The sequence below is a fragment of the Elgaria multicarinata genome, chromosome 10 (genome assembly GCF_023053635.1).
Source record: "Elgaria multicarinata webbii isolate HBS135686 ecotype San Diego chromosome 10, rElgMul1.1.pri, whole genome shotgun sequence".
Lineage (NCBI taxonomy): Eukaryota > Metazoa > Chordata > Lepidosauria > Squamata > Anguidae > Elgaria > Elgaria multicarinata.
This window is the reverse complement of record NC_086180.1, coordinates 25112135-25133772: the sequence shown is the minus strand read 5'-3', so window position 1 is coordinate 25133772 and position 21638 is coordinate 25112135. Positions and strand designations below refer to the sequence as shown.

Here is a 21638-nt window from a genome sequence, read left to right as displayed (position 1 = left end):
AGGCAGTAAAGGTACTTCACCTCAGCACTCCTCCCACCCCCATCCCAATGAACTTGTTAAGACTCTATGACCTGGTTAACACTATCACAGCGGCTTAAACAAGCCACAGTAGTCAGTAGTTCTTTCAATCCCCACATAAAGCCTCAGCACAATCCTCTAAAGCTCCCTCTTTTCAGCAACCCTGGGATCTTAATGTGGACCTCTGTGGCCTCTTGTCACATGATCATAGGTCCCAAGGTTTCCCTTTTGACCAGTGCAGGCCTTGAGAGTGATCCCTCCCCCTCACTTTGCAAAGTGGCTGCCATTTATTTCAGATTCACTCTGATTCAGACTTACTGTGAGGCTTGAGGGAGGGAGGGTGCAGGATCAGCCCAAGACATTTTGCTGCCTGAGGAGAAGAACAAGAGCCAGTCCCCTCCAATTCTATGTACAAAAGCCAACTGGACTTGCAGATGAATCTGTCTTCAACCTTAATGTGTGGGATAGTGGTTCACATACGGGGCACAGAGCAGGCCATTTGGCACACGGCTCTCTCCTGCAACCCCTGCTGCCTCCTCCCAGCATCTACTACCTGAGGCAACTTCCTCACTCGGCCTAATGGTAGGGTCGTCCTTTGAAGTGAGGCAAAAAGAAGCTCAAATTCCAAATGCTTCTCTTGGAAAAGCTCTTCTGATTTCTGTGTGTCATAGAATTATGAAGCCTGTGGTGCAAACCAATTATGCGGTGTTCCTTCCTCTGCTTTCATCAAATAGCGTCTCAGTGCCCCTTTATCTTTCTATTCATTTTCATGAATGCTGAACCATGATAAATATATCAGACCTAAAAATAGGTAATGGTATTCATGTATTAATGGTAATGGTCATAAACTCGTCGACTAGATTTAAAATTGACAAAGTGCGTTGTTAAGTCATGTTCACCCAACTTGATAGCCATCTCGGTATCTGTTGTAGACTTTGATTTGTGACACTTCTATCCAAATGAGCTTTAGAGGCAATTTGTCTTACCAGTTCTAAAACTATATTCCCTGTTTATGAAAGGGCCTCCCTGGCTTCTAAAACATCTCGTTCCTGTGTTGCAATGTAGTGGGGAGAGTGTAAGAAAAGCGGTTTGCTCTCCTTTTCCAGCTGCACATGCCCAGCCCATGTCAAAATACTTAAAAAACACATGGCTGCCACCACCCTCTGTCTTGCTTCTGTGTCCCAGGGAGGAAACAACTGAGTGTGATGTCAGTGTTAACTAGCATCGTTATGTGATCCTGGCTGGAGGTCCCTCGTGGTTCTTTCCACCAGTCCATAATTTGATGTAATCATAAACTGGATAGCGAGCTCTAGAGCAGCTGACGCTCTTGGGGTGAAAGCTGTTGGGACACACACAAACAGGGAGGCTGTAAAACTATATAGGTGTTGCTCTCTTCTGTTCCTGTCCTCATATCCCCATTATCTGAACTCTAATACACATATCTGAAACTCTAATGTCCTAATCTAGGCAGTGACATTTTATTCACTCATAATTTTAGTAGAGAGCTTCTAAAACGGGGGTCAAACAGAGGCAGATTGGTGATCTTCTTGACCTCCCATGCAAAAGGTGGTGGTAGGTGAGAAGTTAAGAACATAGAGCTGTGGTAGAGTAGAACAAAGGCCTAACTAGTCCAGCATTCTGTTTGTACAATGGTCAACCAGATGTCCATGGGAAGCCCACGAGCAGGACATGAGCACACTAACACTCTCTCGTTTGTTTTTCCCAGCAACTGGTGCTGAGAGGTATACTGCCTGGAGATAATTTATAGCCATCGTGAGTTCTAGCCATTGATAGTCTTCTTCTCTACGAACTTCACGTTTGGGGTAAAAGAATGAAATAATCTCTTAACAGATGTATATCTGAGGAATTTTAGACATTTTGGGCTAGTGAGGACACGCAGATAGAGCCCCTGCCCTTGAGATATGCTGTCTCCAGTATGAGGGGTGATATAAATCAGTTGTGGGCAGAAGGTAGATCTCCAGATATTTTGGACATCAGCTCTCAGAAATCTCTCCCAGCATGACCAATGGTCAGGGAATTGAAGCCCAAAAATGTCTAGAGATCTGTTTTTTTGCCTAACCTGGAATAAATAAGCCTGCTTCAGTCTGGCACCCTCCAGATGTGTTGGATTACAACTCCCATCATAGCCAGCATATCCACTGGTATGGTGTCTGGGGATGATGGTAGTTGAACATATCTGGAAGGCACCAGGTTGGGGCAGGTCACCATAAACTCTAAAAACATAACAACATAACACAGTGTATGACCACGCAAATGGGGAATAGTCCCATCTGAATCTCTAAATATTTCCAGAGTGCACGTAGTGAGGCATTTCTTATTTCCTGGCATTGATCAAAGGAACAAGAGACCAACATGACAAAAGCATTTCTTTTATACTTAACTCTAACTTCAGGGATGCCCAGGTAACATGTTAGTGTTGGCTTTTGGTGCGTATTCAATTTCTAACTCTGCATGATTGAATCAAGCTCCATTGTTCAAATCCTCCCAAGACTTCTCTTTTCTCCCCTCATTTTTAAAAATATACTAGATTCCCTGTTTTCCCCTCCAAACTTCTCCAATGGAGAACTTTGCTGGTTGGGATATGCAGGGAGTTCTAGGCCTTTTTTCCACCCTAAGTTAGTTTATTTTTTGCTTGCTCTTCACTTCCTAGGGTCCCTCCCTTTCCCCTCTGTAGCAAACTTTCACTGAGATTGACTCTGGGGTGCATGTGGAGGCCAAAGAACTCCCCTGCAGGTTTGTCCGATTGCAGCCTATTAAGAGAATCAAGGCACACTGCAAACAGCTGAACTGGAGATTTGCCAGGAAAATCATCTATTTCTCCCATCTTTGGGGAAACACAGAAGAACCCTGGGTTGAAGCCAGTGTGAGACGCAGGAGGGAGAAGACGCTGAATACATACTTCAGTGGAATGTTTTTCTCCCACTTTCCAAACAGATTCCTACCAGCAGTGCAATGCAAGCAACATTTTGAATGAAAAATGCACCCCTTGGCTACATTAGCGCCAAGCGGACAGTAATACTTTGATTAGAGAGAGAGAGAGGGAGGAGGAGAGAGAGAGAATCACAATACTGGAAGGTGTGTCCGGCAGCTAAGATGGTTCAAGCTTGGATTCCCATAAAAACTCACGTACTTGGCAGGCAGGCATGACAGCAGAATAGTTTTTAAAAACAAACAAACCAGTGGTTTCATGTAGGTTTAGATTTGTATAGAGTAGGTGCATATAAAAAAGATAGCCATGACAAATGGATGATGTTCTCTTCCCAGCACCTCCCTAGCTCTTGTTCCTCGAACCAAAGAGAGGCATATCCAGAAGTTATGATCACTGGTAGTAGATTGATGTGCTTCTTCCATAGCTTATTCCTACAAATTTAGGATTAAGGAGCTGGGTTTCCAGGACAGGTAGAGCCTTTGGTTGACTCCAAAATGGGAAAATCGGAACTCTTTGAAATGGATGCAAGCCGTATGAAGCTAGCCCAGTTTGAGCCAGTTAATACAGGTTGTGCTCATTGCTCCATCTCTTTGTATGGAAAGACTGCAATAGCCTTAGTGACCCTTTTGATCTTCTACCTTAAGTAGGGGAATAGCCTGGTGGGTGTAAGAGACGTCTCCTGTCTTTAGCACCTTTTTGACTGCCTTGGGTCTGTTGTGTTCAGTATAATACAGCATGGGAGAGAATATTCCTTCAGTAGCACCTTCCGCATTAACCACATCCTTCACTATTTATTTCAAAGTTCTGCTTTGCTCAGGTTTGGGGAATACATACAAACTTATTTCAATGAAATTAATTACTAATTAAAGGGCAGATGATTTAGACAGAAAAAAAGTCCTACAACTCCCAACATTCCCCTCTCAGCCATGCCTTTTCTTTCTTTTTGGCCATGATTTTTCCCCCTGTCTAAATCCTACGTATAGGATTGTGTCCTAAACTCCTTTATTGTTTTGCTCTGATCCTGTGTCCATAACAGCCACCAATGCCGACTTTGCTCAAACTCTCTCCCCTTCTCCATTTAAGGCTTCTCTAATGTCCTAAACTGGTTCTGTAAGGATCTGCGCTAAGTGGTGCGTGCCCTGACTTCTTCACAAAGGTTGTGGCTTTGTGCCTGATTGCATTGGTGGCATTTCGATGCAGACAAAGAACCGACAGGGAAATATCACATTTTGGTTGTGCATAAAACCTTATTAATCTCTCCTGGAGAGAAGTGCAGAACGTCCGTTCGTCTGTTTCGGTCTGCGTCTGTGTTAAAAGGAAAAGCAGAGCTGCAGTGTAAACCGGATACATCTGTGATCTGTTGTTCTTTCTCTCTCTCTCTCTTTCCTTCCCCTCTCTCCTCCCCCCCCCCCAGGGAGTGCTGTCCAACATCTCCTCCATCACTGACTTGGGAGGCTTTGATCCAGTTTGGCTCTTCCTCGTAGTTGGAGGAGTGATGTTCATTTTGGGGTTTGCAGGATGCATTGGAGCTCTGCGCGAGAACACCTTTCTTCTCAAGTTTGTAAGTAGCCTGCACAATTGCTGTAGCAATTTCCTGCTTGAAAGGAATCTTAAACAGAGTCAATAAAGAGTCTTCTGGCACCTCAAAGACTAACACATTTATTGTGGCACTGGCTTTCATGTACACTGTCCGCTTCATCAGATGCATCCAATAAAGTGGACAATGTCCACGAAAACTTGTGTGTGTTTGTGTGGTCGCTTCTGTCTCCAGAAAGGCGGACCTGCTGGTCTTTTCATCCAGTTCAACTGTGTACCGTTCAAAGAGTTTTCCAGTAGCAAATGTGTTGCTCAAGTTTTATTAAGGCACAAGGTATCTTGAGAAAAAAGCAGATGCAAACCAGCTTCATAACTGACAACCCAACAGCACTGATTTGTTGTTCCCGTGATCCGATTCCCTCTCGCGTCTTTATTAATCTTATCCCCGCTATCCTCCCGTCCTTGCTTCACATCATTAATTCTTCTCTGTCCTCTGGTTCATTTCCTTCTGCTTTTAAACATGCTACAGTCTCTCCCATTCTCAAAAAACCCACTCTTGATCGACTATCCCTGTCTAACTACCGACCTGTCTCCCTCTTGCCCTTTGTCTCAAAGATCCTGGAACGTCTGGTCTACTCTCGTTGTCTTGACTTTCTCTCTAATAACTCTGCTCTGGATCCCTTTCAATCTGGCTTCCGTCCTTTGCATTCCACTGAAACAGCCCTTACCAAGATCACCAATGATCTTCTTACTGCCAAGTCTAAAGGCCATTATTCTGTTCTTATCCTCCTTGATCTAACTGCAGCCTTTGACACGGTTGATCACGATCTTCTCTTAGATTCCCTCCACGACCTTGGACTCTGTGGCTCTGTCTATAACTGGTTCGCCTCCTATCTAGAGGGTCGCTCTTTCAGCGTGTCGGCTAACGGCAGCTCGTCCTCCTCTTTTCCCCTTTCAGTTGGGGTTCCGCAAGGCTCGGTGCTTGGCCCGTTGTTGTTCTCTCTATACATGCTGCCCTTGGGCAAGCTCATTCAATCTCACGACCTCCAATATCACCTGTATGCCGATGATACACAATTATATCTTTCATCTCCGGAACTTTCTCCAGATGTTCACGATCGTATCTCGGCATGTCTTTCAGATATCTCAGCCTGGCTGCTTCATCGTCGTTTGAAACTTAACATGGCAAAGACTGAACTGCTAGTTTTTCCTCCTAAACCTTCTCCTCACCTCTCATTCTCCCTTACTGTCAACGATGTCACGCTTACTCCGGTCAAGGAAGCTCGTAGTCTTGGCTTCATATTTGACTCCTCGCTCTCCTTTACTCCTCACATCGAGGCAGTAGCTAAATCCTGTCGTTTCTTCCTGTATAATATTGCCAGGATTCGACCATTTTTGTCTGTCTCTTCTGCCAAGACTCTCGTTCACGCACTGGTTATCTCTCGGTTGGACTACTGCAACCTTCTTCTCTCTGGCCTTCCTTCGTCTCACATCAGTCCGCTGGTCTCTGTCCACCACTCTGCCGCTAAGATCATCTTCTTGGCCCGCCGCTCTGACCATGTCACTCCACTTCTGAAATCTCTTCATTGGCTTCCAATTCACTTCAGAATCCAATATAAACTTCTCCTACTGACCTTCAAAGCTCTTCACTGCCTAGCTCCTGCCTATCTCTCCTCTCTCATCTCACACTATCGCCCCGCTCGGGCTCTCCGCTCCTCTGATGCCATGCTTCTCGCCTGCCCAAGGACCTCCACTTCCCTTACTCGGCTTCGTCCTTTTTCTTCTGCTGCCCCTTACGCCTGGAACGCTCTTCCAGAACACTTGAGAACTACAAACTCAATCACTGCTTTTAAGACTCAGCTCAAAACTTTTCTTTTCCCTATAGCCTTCAAATATTGAGTTTGTTCTGACTTTACACTGTTGGTTTTGCCCTACCCTGTGCCTGTTTACACTTCCCTGTGCCTGTTTGCATTCTCCTTCCCTCTTTATTGTTTACTACAACTTATTAGATTGTAAGCCTATGCGGCAGGGTCTTGCTATTTACTGTGTTATCTGTACAGCACCATGTACATTGATGGTGCTATATAAATAAATAATAATAATAATAATTGCCTTCATTGCCTTTGGTGATTATACTGGTTTTAGGATGTTGCCTGGGTATGATTTTATCTGAATGCTGCCCTGAGATCTTAGTGATATAGGGCAGGATACAAATGTTTTAATAAATAGAGAAGTCTCTTTCTTCATAATTTTGGGGCCAACAGCAAATCAGTGTGGTTCCTGCAGAATTGTATTTTGCAATTTCCTTTTATGTTTTGTAACTTCAAGCGCTCCAAGGCCTTACTCCCGACCACGTGCTGAGCAACTACTCCTGGCTTTGGATATTTCATCAGGCCGGGCCCACATCCTTTCAAGTCTGTCTTTGCAACCATAAAGGCTAGGAAGTTGCATCTCTCTTTCCTTTAAAAAAACACACCCCAGATTCTTGGGAAACTGCCTTTGCCACATTCTTTGAGGTTCCTGTGGAAAGATGGCAGGCACAAGGTCCTATAATCTGGATGTGAACCCTTATTCTAGAATAGTGCCCTCAACCCATCCAATTTGATACGATCAGCACATACTTTGCATAGTATGTCAGCAAGGTGCTCTGTCCTCCAGTTCTTGGCTGTTATTATTATTATTATTTTTATTATTATTATTATTTATTTATATAGCACCATCAGTGTACATTGTAAAACAGCTTTACTAAAATACTTCTTTTTCTGCTTCACAGTTCTCAGTATTCCTGGGAATCATCTTCTTCCTGGAGCTCACAGCTGGCGTTCTGGCATTTGTTTTCAAAGATTGGATCAAAGACCAGCTATATTTCTTTATCAACAACAATATCCGCGCATACAGAGATGACATTGATCTGCAAAACCTCATAGACTTTACACAAGAATATGTAAGTGGCCCTTCTGCTTGTACCCACTTTAGAAGGTGACTTCCCCCACCCTACCCTTTCCTTCAAATTCCTCACTCGTTTATTTCTGCATGGAGAAACAAAAACAAGGTGTGATTTTAAGCACGTTCCCTGTTGAGTGTGCTTAGGACTGCACCTTCAGGAATTAGCTCTATTTATTAGGAAATATTTTGTAGTACGGTACTTTTGGTCATGCTTGTTTCAAGTGGATTCATGTTGTCCCCGATTTCAAAAAGAGGAAGGTGTTGATTATACTTGCGGCCGCAGATTTTGTCCAAAGCCAGGCTTAGGAGGAACAAGTCAGTTGCTGGAGTCGTCAGGAAAGGAAGCTGAAATTCAACCATGAAATACTTATTATTATTATTATTATTATTATTATTATTATTATTATTATTATTATTTATATAGCACCATCAATGTACATGGTGCTGTACAGAGTAAAACAGTAAATGTACAACATCTTGTACAGTACAAACATCTTGTTTAAAAGAGGTGGAGTGAAATAACAGTTTTCCTACTGGAACTTGGTACAGTCCGGTTTCGTATTTGTACATTACATGGGTCAGAAGATGCATTTTAGTGTGCACAATGAAGGCGGTGGAGGTACCAGTGTCTAGACTGATTTTAGGCCCAGTGCATATGAAACCATCACCATGCTCAGGTTGAATTCAATAACTTGCTGTCTTGTTGCTGGCTTTCTTTATGCGGCTAGTTCAGTGATCTTCATTATTTTTCAAGTAGGAGCCACTTTGGCTTCAGGCATCAGCGCAGAGGCCACTTGGGCCCTTTCCTGAGCTGTGGGGCCATGTCTCTCCTCTTACACCACCCCAAGTTAAGTGGCGCCACTGTGCACTTGGGTGGAAGCCTTCCCCCTCCCCGCAGCTGATTAGCTGATTGCTCCTGCATTCTCCTCTCTCCACTCCCACCACTTTACATCTGAGGAGTGGCTGGTTTCCTGACTCCCCACCCCCGAAGCCTTCTCCGGTAGCCCAGATCACAGCAGCCAGCCCACCGCTAAAGCAACTGACAAGGCAAAGCTAGAGAGCCTGTGCTGAGAGTGAGCAGATAGTGGGGGAAGAGAGAGGGGAGTATGAGAGAGAACGAGAGAGAGGTGGAGAGCCACATTCATTCATTCATTCATTTATTTATTTATTACATTTTTATACTGCCCAACCGCCGAAGCTCTCTGGGCGGTTCACAAAAATTAAAAATCATGAAGAGCATAAAAACAACCAACAATCTAAAAACACAAATACAAAATACAATATAAAAAGCACAACTAGGATAAAACCACATAGCAAAAATTGGTATTGGTTAAAATATGGAATTAAAACAGCAAAGTTTAAATTTAAGTTAAATTAGGTGTTAAAATACTGAGTGAATAAAAAGGTCTTCCGCTGGCGATGGAAGGAGTACAGTGTAGGCGCCAAGCGAACCTCTCTGGAGAGCTCGTTCCACAGCCGGGGTGCCACAGCAGAGAAAGCCCTCCTCCTAGTAGCCACCTGCCTCACTTCCTTTGGCAGGGGCTCACGGAGAAGGACCCTTGTGGATGATCTTAAGGTCCGGGCAGGCACGTGTTCCTTCAAATAACCTGGCCCCAAACCGTTTAGGGCTTTGAAAGTTAGTACCAGCACTTTGAATGGTGCTCAGACCTGGACTTGCAGCCAATGAAGTTGTAGAAGGACTGGTGATTGAAATCCACCAGTGGCCCTCAGCCACTGGGCTAACTGGTTGTATGTGGAAGCTTGCCACATGGATTGGTGGGCTTTTTCTTCACTGCCATGCACTGGCGTAAGGAAGCTCACCCAATCCATCTGGAGCATTGCAACATCTGCCGTTCTTTCAAGGATTTTTACATGTGTTTTAGTGCGTTCAAATTGATAGAGAGAAAATGATTCATGAGTAGAAACAAACAGCCGATACCTTCTGCATGTATTTCCAATGTGGAAATAATGGTTTTAACCTGGAGTGGTAGCCACTGGACTTTTTTTGGCTCATGTTTCAAGAACTGTAATGGTCATTTTTTCTGTTTCCAGTAAAAGGGCAGGGAGATCTGGTGAATAGGGCTCATTCCTCCTGGAATCATTGTTGTTTGGCTTTTCCCCTTGCTCTAGTGGCAATGCTGCGGGGCCTTTGGCGCAGACGACTGGAACCTCAACATCTACTTCAACTGCACAGACTCCAACGCTAGTCGAGAGCGCTGCGGGGTCCCCTTTTCCTGCTGCACTAAAGATCCTGCTGTAAGTTGAAGCTGGGCAAAAGCCTCCGAAAAGGCCTCAAAGCACGGTGTGATTTTCCTCTTCCATTGCCTCGCTTTCTGGCTGCTTGTTCACATTGTGCATTCAGTATCCCATGCCTGGCAATGCACCTTCCATCTTAAGAACATTAGAAGGACCATGCCGGGATCAGATCGAAGGCCTGTCTAGTCCAGCATCCTGTTTCGCACATTTTGCTGAACAAATGCCTGTGAGAAGCCCACAACCTGGACATGAGCGCAAATAGCACCCTCCTGCTCATGTTCCCCAGCAACTGGAGGTAATCTTCTCCAGGTCTCTCCTGTGGGACTACTTTTTGTACCTCCCAACCCACTTGCCGGCACCTCTCATAGATTGCAGTCTCCAAACCAGCTAATTCTCCTAGATGATTATTACACAGTGAGGAAAAGAGATGATGCTAATTACCATTCCACAAACTTCTTAATTTGGCTTGCTTGGATATTAAGCAGTTGCGTTAACAGTTTATGTTGAAGTATGATGCAGCTACTTCGACAGGGCCCTAATCTACAAATCAGAGAGGAAAGGAGTGTGCCTTTAAAGATACAACAGTTTCAGTTGGTCTGCCTAGTTCTCACTGAAGTGTTAAACCTGTGGCTTGTGTGACTGAATTCTCCTACATACCAAAAATTCCCTCCATGTGGAAATCTAGCATGTCTGGAAGAAGAATTTCACCTTGACTTTCCAGTCTTCTGTGTGTAGGGAATTGAGTATGGAGGGGCATTCAGTCAAGTTAACGGGCTCAAGTTAAAGGAAGCCAGATTCCAGCTGGACATCAGGAAAAACTTCCTGACTGTTAGAGCAGTACGACATTGGAATCAGTTGCCTGGTGAGGTTGTGGCCTCTCCCACACTAGAGGCCTTCAAGAGGCAGCTGGACAACCATCTGTCAGGGATACTTTAGGGTGGATTCCTGCATTGAGCAGGGGGTTGGACTCGATGGCCTTGTAGGCCCCTTCCAACTTTGCTATTCTGATTCTATGTGAGCCCCTGTCTGTGCCTCTGAAGTGGTGCAGCCCAGATTCAAAATTTACTACCCCAGTGAAAATTAAACCTTTGTTTTGAGTGAGTTATTAATGGGATGAGATGGGGCGGAAAAGAGCGTTTTGATATCCATAAAATTAATTGACATACTTTTTTGTTTGTAGGAAGATGTCATTAATACTCAGTGTGGCTACGATGCTAGGCAAAAACCAGTAAGTGTTCGTTCGTTCGTTCGTTCATTTGTTCGTTTTTCTCTGTGTAATTTCGGCGAGAGGGGATGGGCAAAAAGGTGAACACCAAGCAATGATTTGAGTGGTTTTTATTTTTTGTCATCCTCTCCAGGAAGTTGACCAACAAATGGTTATTTATACAAAAGGCTGCGTCCCCCAATTTGAGAAATGGCTGCAGGACAACCTCACTATCGTTGCTGGCATATTCATTGGAATTGCATTACTGCAGGTAGACCACCCTGTATTTTTTAAGAGGCTACAGATAATGAAGAAAACCTGGGAAGGCAAAGCAAAAATGGGAGTAGTATAGCCCACTGGAAACCAGTGAATAAATTGATGTATGAAATTAATTTTAAGAATAGAATAGTGTGTATGAACACTTGATTCATGGTAAAGAATGTCCTGATTCACATGATCACCATGGCTTAAATAAGCTGCACTGGCTTGTTTAAGCCATGGCGTGTGCTGGCTGACATTTTCCTAATACCCACCTGGGCACAACTTGTTGCATCATTCAGATCTGGGCAGCATGGCTTGCTGGAGGGGTAAGCAACCCATGGCTTGTCATTGGGTTTTTTGTGGGTTGCTTCTCCCTCCAACAAGCCATACTGTCCAGGTTTGGACATGTCAAGCTGGACCTAGACTAACCCACTTTCCCCAGGGTGACTAATGGGAGTGCTCCAGAGGTGTGTCTAAGACAAGGTTACATTTTAGGGACATGTATATTGGCCCAACCTTGTTTCTGCCATTGAAGCCCAGTACCAACTAACGTTTCATAAGAACATAAGAAGAGCCATGCTGGATCAGATCAAGGGTCCATGTAGTCCAGCACTCTGTTCACTCAGTGGCCAACCAGCTGTTGACCAGGGGACCCACAAGCAGGACACGGTGCAACAGCACCCTCCAACCCATATTCCCCAGCAACTGGCATATACAGGTTTACTACCTCTGATACTGGAGGTTGCACTTAGCCATCAGGACTAATAGCCATTGATAGCTTTCTCCCCCAGGAATTTATCCAATCTCCTTTTAAAGCCATCCACATAGTGAATTCCATAATTTAACTATGCACTGGTGAAGAAGTACTTCCTTTTATCTGTCCTGAATCTCCCACCAATCAGCTTCATGGGATGATCCCGTGTTCTAGTATTTTGAGAAAGGGAGAAAAATATCTCCCTATCCACGTTCTCCACACCATGCATATTTTTGTACACCTCTATCATGTCTCCCCTTAGCCTCCTTTTTTCAAAGCTTCCATCTCATTTTTCCAGATATTTGGGATCTGCTTGGCTCAGAACCTGGTTAGCGATATAGAAGCCGTCAGAGCCAGCTGGTAAACTCGTTGACGGGTGCAGCAAAAGGCACTGGACAACTTCGACTCTCGGACAGTTCCGGTGTGTCACCTGGACGCCAAGCTTTATGGAAATGGATGGTGGGGAAGTCTCAAGTTCTCAAATAGTTGGAACTGCATCAGACCCTTGGTCTATTCCAGAGGGAAATGCTCCAACTGCTTGCTGATAAAAGCTTTTAAAAGCTCCTTTTTGAAATGTGTCAAGCCGTGAAGCTCTACTGTATCCTTGACTGAGTAACTGGTGGATGCTCCTTTCTTCTTTCTTCTTCTACTTCTTCTTCCTTTTTTTTTGTGGTAAATGGTCTGTGTCAGTTGGGACTTCAGTCACAGCGTAGTTTAGTGGGTGTGCTGTTCATTCCCTTGTTTGGTCACTGCCAAACGTGAGGCAATTTCTCTCTCTGTTGCACACCAAAGGAATGGTGTGTTTTTCAACAGACAAAGCAGACCTGGCGCTCCTTCTGGAAGAAAACCCCTCAAATAGAAAACCACTCGGCTGCTCTGCTTGTTGGCAAGAAATAATCCCTCTTCCACAGGACGTTCAAGATCTGCTCTGTAATGCCCTCTATTGGAAACCAGCAACTTTATTCCTGAGCCTCTTGCAACCTTATTTCGAAAAGGGTGGTGGTAGAAATGGGATTGGCCGTCTTAATCGGCAGATTTAAGGGGGGAGGCTGCAGTATTGATCCTTCTTCGTGGCTTTTAACAATTGGCAACATGTAATATAAGAAGAGGTGTGAAAGGGTGAGGTTTCACCCCAACTCTTTAATAAAGAGAATGAGAAGTGTGGAGAAGTTGAAAGAGGACCCACCCACCTCAATTTCAGATAAAAGAGTGAATGCTATGGAAACACATCTGTTTGGAATCGTTTTGGATCTCTTGTGTAAGATTTGACACAGTTGGATTAATGTATAGGGTGCCCCTTGAAACACTCTCTAGCTGGATCTTCTGTTTCCCTCCATTTTCTGCATGTGGTTGTTATATAACCCTTTAAAAACTATTCATTGTGACGTTCTTGGTATCTCTTTTGGGTAATCTTCCAACTTGCTTATTTATTAGCATCAAAGTGGATTTGGCATCTTTTCATTTTGTACCTGGAGTTTCTCTTATGGCTTCACTTCCATTCAGTTGCCCCTGTTGATTGCTTCTCTCTCTCTCTCTCTGAAATAGTGATGTGCTATTTTAGGTAGAATAAAAAGGCTTTTAAGACATGTGAAGTAACCTTTAAATTTACATTTTTGAAGTAGGTGAATTTGGCAAGAAGCGCAGTACAAAGCTCCAACTAGAACAGCAGTCGTAAAAGTTCTTGTTGTTGTTGTTGCAACTGTGTTTCATTGCGACTGGCGGGTGTTACTTCTAGTGAATGTGTCAGGGCCTGGGTGTAGGTGTGTATATTTGATTTATATTTAAAGTAGCAATGAATAATGCAAAGTTGATGGTGCCTTCCGTGAAAGAATTGAATTTAACTTTTCTTATCAAGTGGACGAAGTTGGGGTTAATCCAGTTATATTTGGGGGCTGGGAAGTCAGTTAATTTCTTTTCAGTACATGGCAGGGAAGATTAATGTCTCAAGATGGAAGCACAGCATGGAAAAAATACATTTCCAGATACTGCATAGCAATTTAGGAACCCTAATTTGAGAAAGAGAGCTGAAACAAATTCTTGATAAACTGCGTCTTCATTAAAAACATTTCTTTATTGTAGTGTGGGTTGATGGTCTGAATTAATGCCTTCTCCAAAGGCTGCCATTTTGTACCACTCTTTAAAGAACCAAGCATTCCAAATACATTTATCGTGGTATTACCTCATTCTCAAGAGAGCCTCGTACGACCTCTTTTGACTGAATATTGGGTGCTGTCCATACTGTTGAAGATGGGCAACTGAAGGCCAGCTGCAGTGGCTCTGAAAGTGGTATTTATAAACCTCTTCTCCTGAACTACGTAGTTCAGCGAGCTGTGTTGAGTGCATGTTTATGTTCTCTTAGCTTTGTTTAGGGCAGGGGTGGACATCTTTGGGGAGTCCTGGCCCACTTTCTCCTTGGAACCCCCCTTCCTTGCAGGTCACACTCCTGCTGTTGCTGTACTGCTGAAATTTGGCAGAGAAAGAAAAGCCCCCCAAATTGATGGCAAACCCCTGGGCGGGGGTTTGGCAGGGTTTTTTTGGGTAAATTTTGGCAGTGCAGGGACACACCAGAGGCCAGGGGGCCCATATGTCAGCCAGACGTTGCCCACCCCTGATTTAGGGAGCTACTGATGTCAAGTAAACAAATCCTTTTGCCTTGGAGTGGCAGGATACAAATACCCAACTGTAACATTCTGACAGAGCTTCAGGTCTTGAAAAGCTCAGAAGCAGCTTTTCCGAAATAAGGCCAAACATCCAAGATGCTTACATGCAAGAATGGGTTTGCTGAAGAAACATTCCTTATTGCTTCTGCTGCTACTGCAGGTTTCTGAAGAAGAATTTCCATTCTTCTGCTTGAGCCTCTACAGCTCTGGGATGACTGACTCTGATCTTGCTTTCCTGTTAATCGGCTACCATCACGGGGATAGGTTTAGCACACCACCTTTGGGGTAAATGCCTGGTTTTCAGATTTCTGATGGGCTGTGTGGCATAAATAGGAGCTGTCTTGTTGGTCCCAGAGAAGAGTAGAACTGAAAAAGATAACGCAACCTTCTGTTTTCCTAGAAACCTGGAAGTTGTGTCTTGTGCATGCACAGTAGGTGTGTTTCTCTGTGTCTTGCAGGAAATTGAGAAAAAATAAATGTGGTGGGTTTTTTTTTTTTAAAAAAAAGACCGAAAACTCCTCTTTATATTTCTTCTGCCCTATATTCACTATCTCTTTTGGCATCTTCACCAAACATAATATCTTGGATCTTATGATTGGATAAGTCCTGCATTAACATTGTTAAACGGATTGAGGAGCTTAACATCAAGCATCTACAAGATTGTACCCAGCTTTCTCTATTCTGCAAATCCAAAAAGCATAATTTTGCTAAATGTTGTTCTGGCAATGATAATATTTCCCCCCCAATACAATATTGTGGATTTGTGTCTACGTGCTTTGAGAGAAGGGAGACCTAGTTCAGTCCTTAATAATGCACCAGGTGTGACGCTGCCAAGAGCATACGCAGGAACTTGTTTTGGGTTACATCAAGTTCATCTCTGCAGTGGCTACCCCAGATTGGCGCACCATATAGAAGATGGGACACAGTCTTGGCTGCAAAGACCTTTAGGGTTGGTTCTACTAAATGGTGGCCCTCAGTATAGTGCAGTTTCTTTATAGGTCCCAATAGACAGGCAGCTGAAGATGTAATTGCCTCGAAATGGGTATGCCATAGGGTATTTTCAGAGAAATTAAGCCCTAAATATTTGAATGAATGACATTGTTCAATGCTATGTCCATCCAGGGTCCATTTATGCTGCTCATGCCTTTTGGCAAAGACAACCACTTTTGTTTTGCTGTAGTTAATGGATAGACCTTCCTGCTTGCAGTAGTTTCCAAATTTAGTGAGTAATCTTCTCATGCCAGTTGAGTTAATGAAATAAGTGCCATATCTTCAGCATAAAGCAGAACTGGGACCTTCTGTTTCCCAACCGCAGGAGGGAAATAGGCAGAAGAAGAAAGCTCCTGAGTTATGTCATTTATATAAAGATTAAATAGAAGTGGTGCCAGAATAGAGCCTTGTTTGACTCCCCTTACAGTTGGGATTGAATCAGTGAGGGAACTTGCCATGCCAATTCGATGTGCAATATCGCTATTGCACATGGCTGAATAATTAAGATTCCTTCTTTTGTTTGGTATGTGTTCCTCCTGTTTTTAACATCCTGTATATGGTGTTCAGATCTCACAGGCTTCAAGAATCCTACGGTTGACTCTGAAATTTAGGGAGCCCATTGGAAGAACTTCACAGATAACGCACTAAGTTAATAAACAAGCAAGTGTTTGCTAGCTACTACTGATCATGGTGGGCAGTTTCTGAATGTTGGGACATAGTCTGTAAGGTGACTTTTAAACTGTCTGTATGAACCAATTCCTAGACGTGTATTCCATTTCCACATTAGTTTTACAAGACACAGAGGCATGTATGCTAAATGCAAGCGTGTCTGCAAGAATGAACTTGCAGAGCAAACCTCACACTAAAATCTTGTGTATCAGTAAGCATTTATATCAAACAACCTGATTTCTCAAAAGTAGTATCTGTGTCAGGAAGGGAAAGAAGCTAAGCTGACTTTCAACCAGGATCAAATGCAAAATAGCACGTGATGTGGAAAGAGGAGAGAGTGAGTCTAGTGTGGGCAGAGTTTTTAGACATCTGTCTGAGAGGAAAAGGAATCGGCCACCAAAACGTTCAGAACTATCCCATGGAGTGTCTGGACCTCCCAAGTCAGCTTTGAAGTTTTCTCATGTGTTGGGTTTGAGCCTGATTATTTGGATGTTAGAGACTAATATTCCCAGCTACTATGCATGTCCTTTCTCTGCTCATCTCTTTTTACTCTTTCTGCTTTTGAGATGCAAGTATGCACCCCACCTTGTCTTCTAAAAATGGTAAATATGGGAAGTTTGTTACTTGATGGCTGAATCAAATACTGCCTGCTTAACAAATTACACATTAATTATGGATTGTGGTGCTTAGCAAATCACATATGAAACATACACATCTGTATCTGCTAGATATATGGTCACAGTTGTGGAGTGATGGTGTACCAAATCCAAAAGCTACTTTTCAGTGTCCTCCAAATTGTTAGGCCAGTGTTCATATTTAGTTTTCCACTATGCACTTGCTTCCTGGACTAGTGAATCAACCTGGGCAGAGGCATTGTGAACTCTATGGAGTTTTCTTATTGCTCTAAACTTTTATTTAAATAACTGCAATGTCTAGAAATACTGAATTCTCTGAGCTGAGTGATCCTCTTTGGTCCAAATGTCATCACTCCAGTTCTTTTTTTTCCAGTTTGAGGCTGTGGAAACTTTTGTGTGTACGTTTGCTTTGATTCTCCTCCTGTTCTTGGAGCGGAGTCCTCTCTTCGTTCAGCCAGATGCTAATTTTGTTGTGAAATCAAGACTTGGAACCTGGCCTTCGTTTAGGTTCCATCTGGTGTGTAAATAATCCTTTAAATGTAAATAGTAGCATGCAAATGAACTGATCCATGCACAGGATTGTGATTCATCATAAATGTCTATTTATACCGAGAAGGATGTATGAGGCGAGTTTGCCTGCCCATTTTAAAACTTAAGCTTTGTATTGCTATTGGTTCAATTCTGGAATGCTTTAATAGCCTACCATCTAGTGTCTGCTTGGCAAAACTGCAGCTTGATGGACTGCCCACAGACTTTTTATTCATTCAGGAGCTGCTTGGGATCTCTTCCTTCTACTGCCCGCTTGGGGAATCGATTATATTATTACCTGCTGCAACTTCAGGAGCTTCATCTACTACTGCTGTGTTGTCCTAAGAATAAATCTGTATCTTCATGGCTCACACTTACCAAAGACGGCTGAAGGGAACACTCAAGGTCTGCTCTCCTGAAATGCCTGCCTGGTCATAACACTAAGCTCAATTCAGCAAATATCGGTGTGGGTCTGAGCAGGTCCACAGCCGCCATGCTCTCTCCATTCTTCCCAAACATCAGCAGAGCGAGGATCTACAGCTGCTTGTGCCCCACTCCTCTGCTTTAGTTCTATACTAGTTGGAGTTCCCTAAATTGGGCTGGGAGTATACCTTTCAGGTTGCCTTTATTATTATTATTGCTTCTGTATCTTTTAACACTCCTGTTTGACACGCAGAAATGAAGCTAACAAGCATCTTGTGAAAACAGTGGAGGACTACATGCCCTGCATTGGCCCAACCATGGGGCTCCTTCTGCTGTGCAGAAGGGCAGGGGGAACCATTCCAGCTCATCTTGGGTCAGGGGTGCTTTTGACGACAGGTTGCCCTGAGTGCGTTCAATCCTTGAAGAGAGTTCCGTACCTGATGCAGCTGAACTAATTCTGTAAGAGTCTCTAGTCTCATTCTTTGTGTATGAAGCTTGTCTTGAACATGTGCTGTTAAGTTTCTTCAGTTCAATGCTAACTCTTGATGCTTCCAGACTTCCTATAGTTCTCAGTCTTAATTATAGAAAGTGTTATTAGAGAATGCACATCTTCCTGGTTAGGGATATTTCAACACAGAACTCCCGAAAGTCTGCTTTCTAGTTTGTATATAACCACTCGCATAGAGGTCACCATGTCTGGTGCGACATGTTTGACAGGTGGAAAATGTTGCACTGTTTTTCTTTTCCAATCCAGTGCAACATGTTTCAGGGCAGATTTGTGAGCAGGATAGATTTCCTTCAGGCTCCTGTTCATATCTTCCTTGTACAACAAAATTTTGGTTTTCAATGTTGATGAACCTTTTCTCTGTGTGGCTCCACAGGAATTGTTGCCAAAACATCGTGTGGACAAAACGCAACAATAGAACTAGTTTCTGGGCTTGACGCAATGGGGGAAGTGAGTAGTAATACTTGAAGGACAAAGAAAAAAAGTGCCCTCTCCTTTTTCTAATCGGTATTGTGTTAAATTGGGAATTGCTACTTCCTCTCCTCTCCTCCTTGGTGATATATGAGCATCTTCCCTAGGCAACTTAGGGGGTTGCGGTTCCATCTCATGGTCAATGAGAGTGAGCCTCAGTCCCTCTTCAAAGATTTTACCTAGGCTGAAGATGCTGTTTCCATGGTGGATAAATAGGTGGGATTGTCCCCATCATATCTAAACATGAACACCCATTTTTGCAGGAAGCAGTACTGCACAATCTTCTCCCCACGTTTGGTGTTGGTGTGGAATGCCCACACCATAAGTTACATTGTGACCGGTGGAAGGAGATGTCTAGGGTCTTCAGCATGGGTAAGCATTGAACCAGGCCACTTCCTTCTGCAGCCCCGAATCCTTGCCTTCTGCCTCTCGTTACATGTAGATGTCATGGAGGAAGAGAAGAAGTATACTTCAGTTCTTAATAGGATACCCAAGAATCGCCTTACCTGTGCGAGGACATTAGGGTTGGCTTTATCTGTGTAACACTGCACAGTGCACTGGGGTGGGGGAGAGTGTGTATGTATGCTCTTGATGAAGTTAAGCACCTAATAAAACTCAGTATCAGTCACACTGAACCACGGTAGATACTACTTAAGGGCATGAATGATGGTAAAATAAGCTACACCTGTAAGTTCTCACTGCATAGTATGTGCCTAGCAAAAGATTAGCCTGAAGCAAGTGTGCTGTTCATACTCAAACATTGAAGAAGCTTAGGCATGGAGGTCTATGACGTTGCCTGGTTCTCAAACATTAAAAATACTGACTTCCCTTCCAAGTGTCTCTTCCCTAAATCATTGCACGTTGTAATGGAAGGAGGCACTCAGTGTAATTACCATTGCGTTGTGCGTTTTCTTCTTTTTATACGAATGTATTTTCCTGTGTTGAAAAGTCTTGTAAATTGAAAAAAAAAAATTGATTGTAAAAGCCAATTACACTTACTGAGGATGGAAAGTATTGTTATAACAGAACTGCATGCCAGTACAATTTGACTGAGATTGTGTTGTCTCATTTCCACTTGGTCACGCTCGGTCTATAAGTGGACATATTTTGCTTATTTGCCATCTTTCCTTCACATTAGAATATGGTATATCGCAGCCCATTTCAGTAGATGTAACTGGACTTAAACATGAAGTTCACACAACTTCTTTGTGTTAGTTTTTAAGGTATTGAAAGTGGTCATCATGCTCTTTGTACCTTTTTTTTTAATAGATGCAATTTTTAGGAATGTTTTAATACATTTATGATGGGGCAACATCGTTTTACTAGTTGTGCAGTATTCTGTATTTTACTTGAAGTAAATCATTTTATATGCAATTTGTTAGTATGATTACAGTTTTATAAATAAAATTGAGTGACATTTTGGGTCTGTTTTTTACTGCCAGTTGGACAAAAATGTTCCACTTGAACATAAGAGCCATGCTGGATCAGACCAAGGGTCCATCTAGTCCAGCACTTTAACACAGTGGCCAAACGACCAGGAATCCACAAGCAGAACATGGGTGCAACAGCACGTTCCCGCCCATGTTCCCCAGCAACTGCCTCTGATACTGGAAGTAGCACATAGCCCTCAGGAGTAGCCATTGATAGCCTTTCCTCCAGGAATTTATCCAACCCCTCTTTAAAGCTGTCCAAATTGGTGGCCATCACCGAATCTTGCGGTAGTGAATTCCATAGTTTTAACTATGTGCTGTGTGAAGAAGTTCTTCCTTTTATCTGACCTGAATCTCCCACCAATCAGTTCATGGGATGAACTCAGTTCTAGAATTACGGGAGAGGGAGAAAATGTCTCCCTATCCACATTCTCCACACCATGCATAATTTTGCACACCTCTATCAGGTCTTTCCTTCCCCTCCATTTTTCTGAGCTGAACAAACCCAGCTGTTTTAACCTTCCCTCATAGGGGAAATGTTCCAGCCCCTTAATCATTTTAGTTGCCCTTTTCTGCACTTTTCTCAACACAATATTGTTTTTATGTGTGTAGTGACCAGAACTGTGTACAGTATTCTAAGTGTGGACGTACCATAGATTTGTGTAAAGGCAGTATGATACTGGCAGTTTTATTCTCAATTACTTTTCTAATAATGCCTAACACGGAGTTTGCCCTTTTTACAGCAGCCGCACGCCGGGTTGACATTTTCATCGAGCTGTTCACCATAATCCAATGATCTATTTCTTGGATGGTCACTGCCAACTCAGTTCCCATCAGGTTGTACTTGAAATTGGGATTTTTTTGCCCCAACATGCATCACTTCACACTTGTTTATGTTGAACTGCACCTGCCATTTGGATGCCCACTTTCCCACCTTGGAGCGATCTTTTTGGAGCTGCTCACAATCCCGTTTTGTTTTAACCATCTGAAATAATTTGGTGTCTTTGGCAAACTTGGCCACTTCACTGCTCACTCCTAGTTCCAGATCATGGAATTAGGAAACTGTGAAGCTAAACCAGTTGTGTTAAAAAGCAGCATCAGGTAATAGTTGTTACTAGGAAAATAGATATCTGTTAATAGAAATTTGCACCTTTGTTGCCAAGATCTTGTTCTAGTGAAGAAAAGCCACAAAGTGTGTCAATGGGGGCAGAATTTAGCTCCCTGAAAATCTTTGCTTTGTTTTGAAAATAAAGAGGAGAATCATTTCAAATCCTAAATCCATGCATTGCAGCTGAACGACTCATCATAAGGTAGCTCCTCTGCTACATAAGCATTTGAGCTGTAGGAGTGGTTTTAAAAAGCAACCTTCAAATAAATGAACTGCTAAACAAAAGAGAAACCA

The 21638-nt window shown here is 43.2% G+C and overlaps 1 protein-coding gene across 1 annotated transcript in view; it reads left to right on the top strand.

Moving 5' to 3' along the window:
* TSPAN5 (tetraspanin 5) overlaps window positions 1-20226 on the top strand; it is an 87711-nt gene extending 67485 nt beyond the window's left edge. The window contains exons 3-8 of the mRNA XM_063136215.1: window positions 4383-4529; window positions 7278-7448; window positions 9581-9706; window positions 10887-10934; window positions 11065-11181; window positions 12224-20226. Coding sequence (XP_062992285.1) covers window positions 4383-4529; window positions 7278-7448; window positions 9581-9706; window positions 10887-10934; window positions 11065-11181; window positions 12224-12289 — 675 coding nt within the window. The 3' untranslated portion in view covers window positions 12290-20226. The remainder of the gene's footprint in view (window positions 1-4382; window positions 4530-7277; window positions 7449-9580; window positions 9707-10886; window positions 10935-11064; window positions 11182-12223) is intronic.
* The last annotated feature ends 1412 nt before the right edge of the window (window positions 20227-21638 follow it).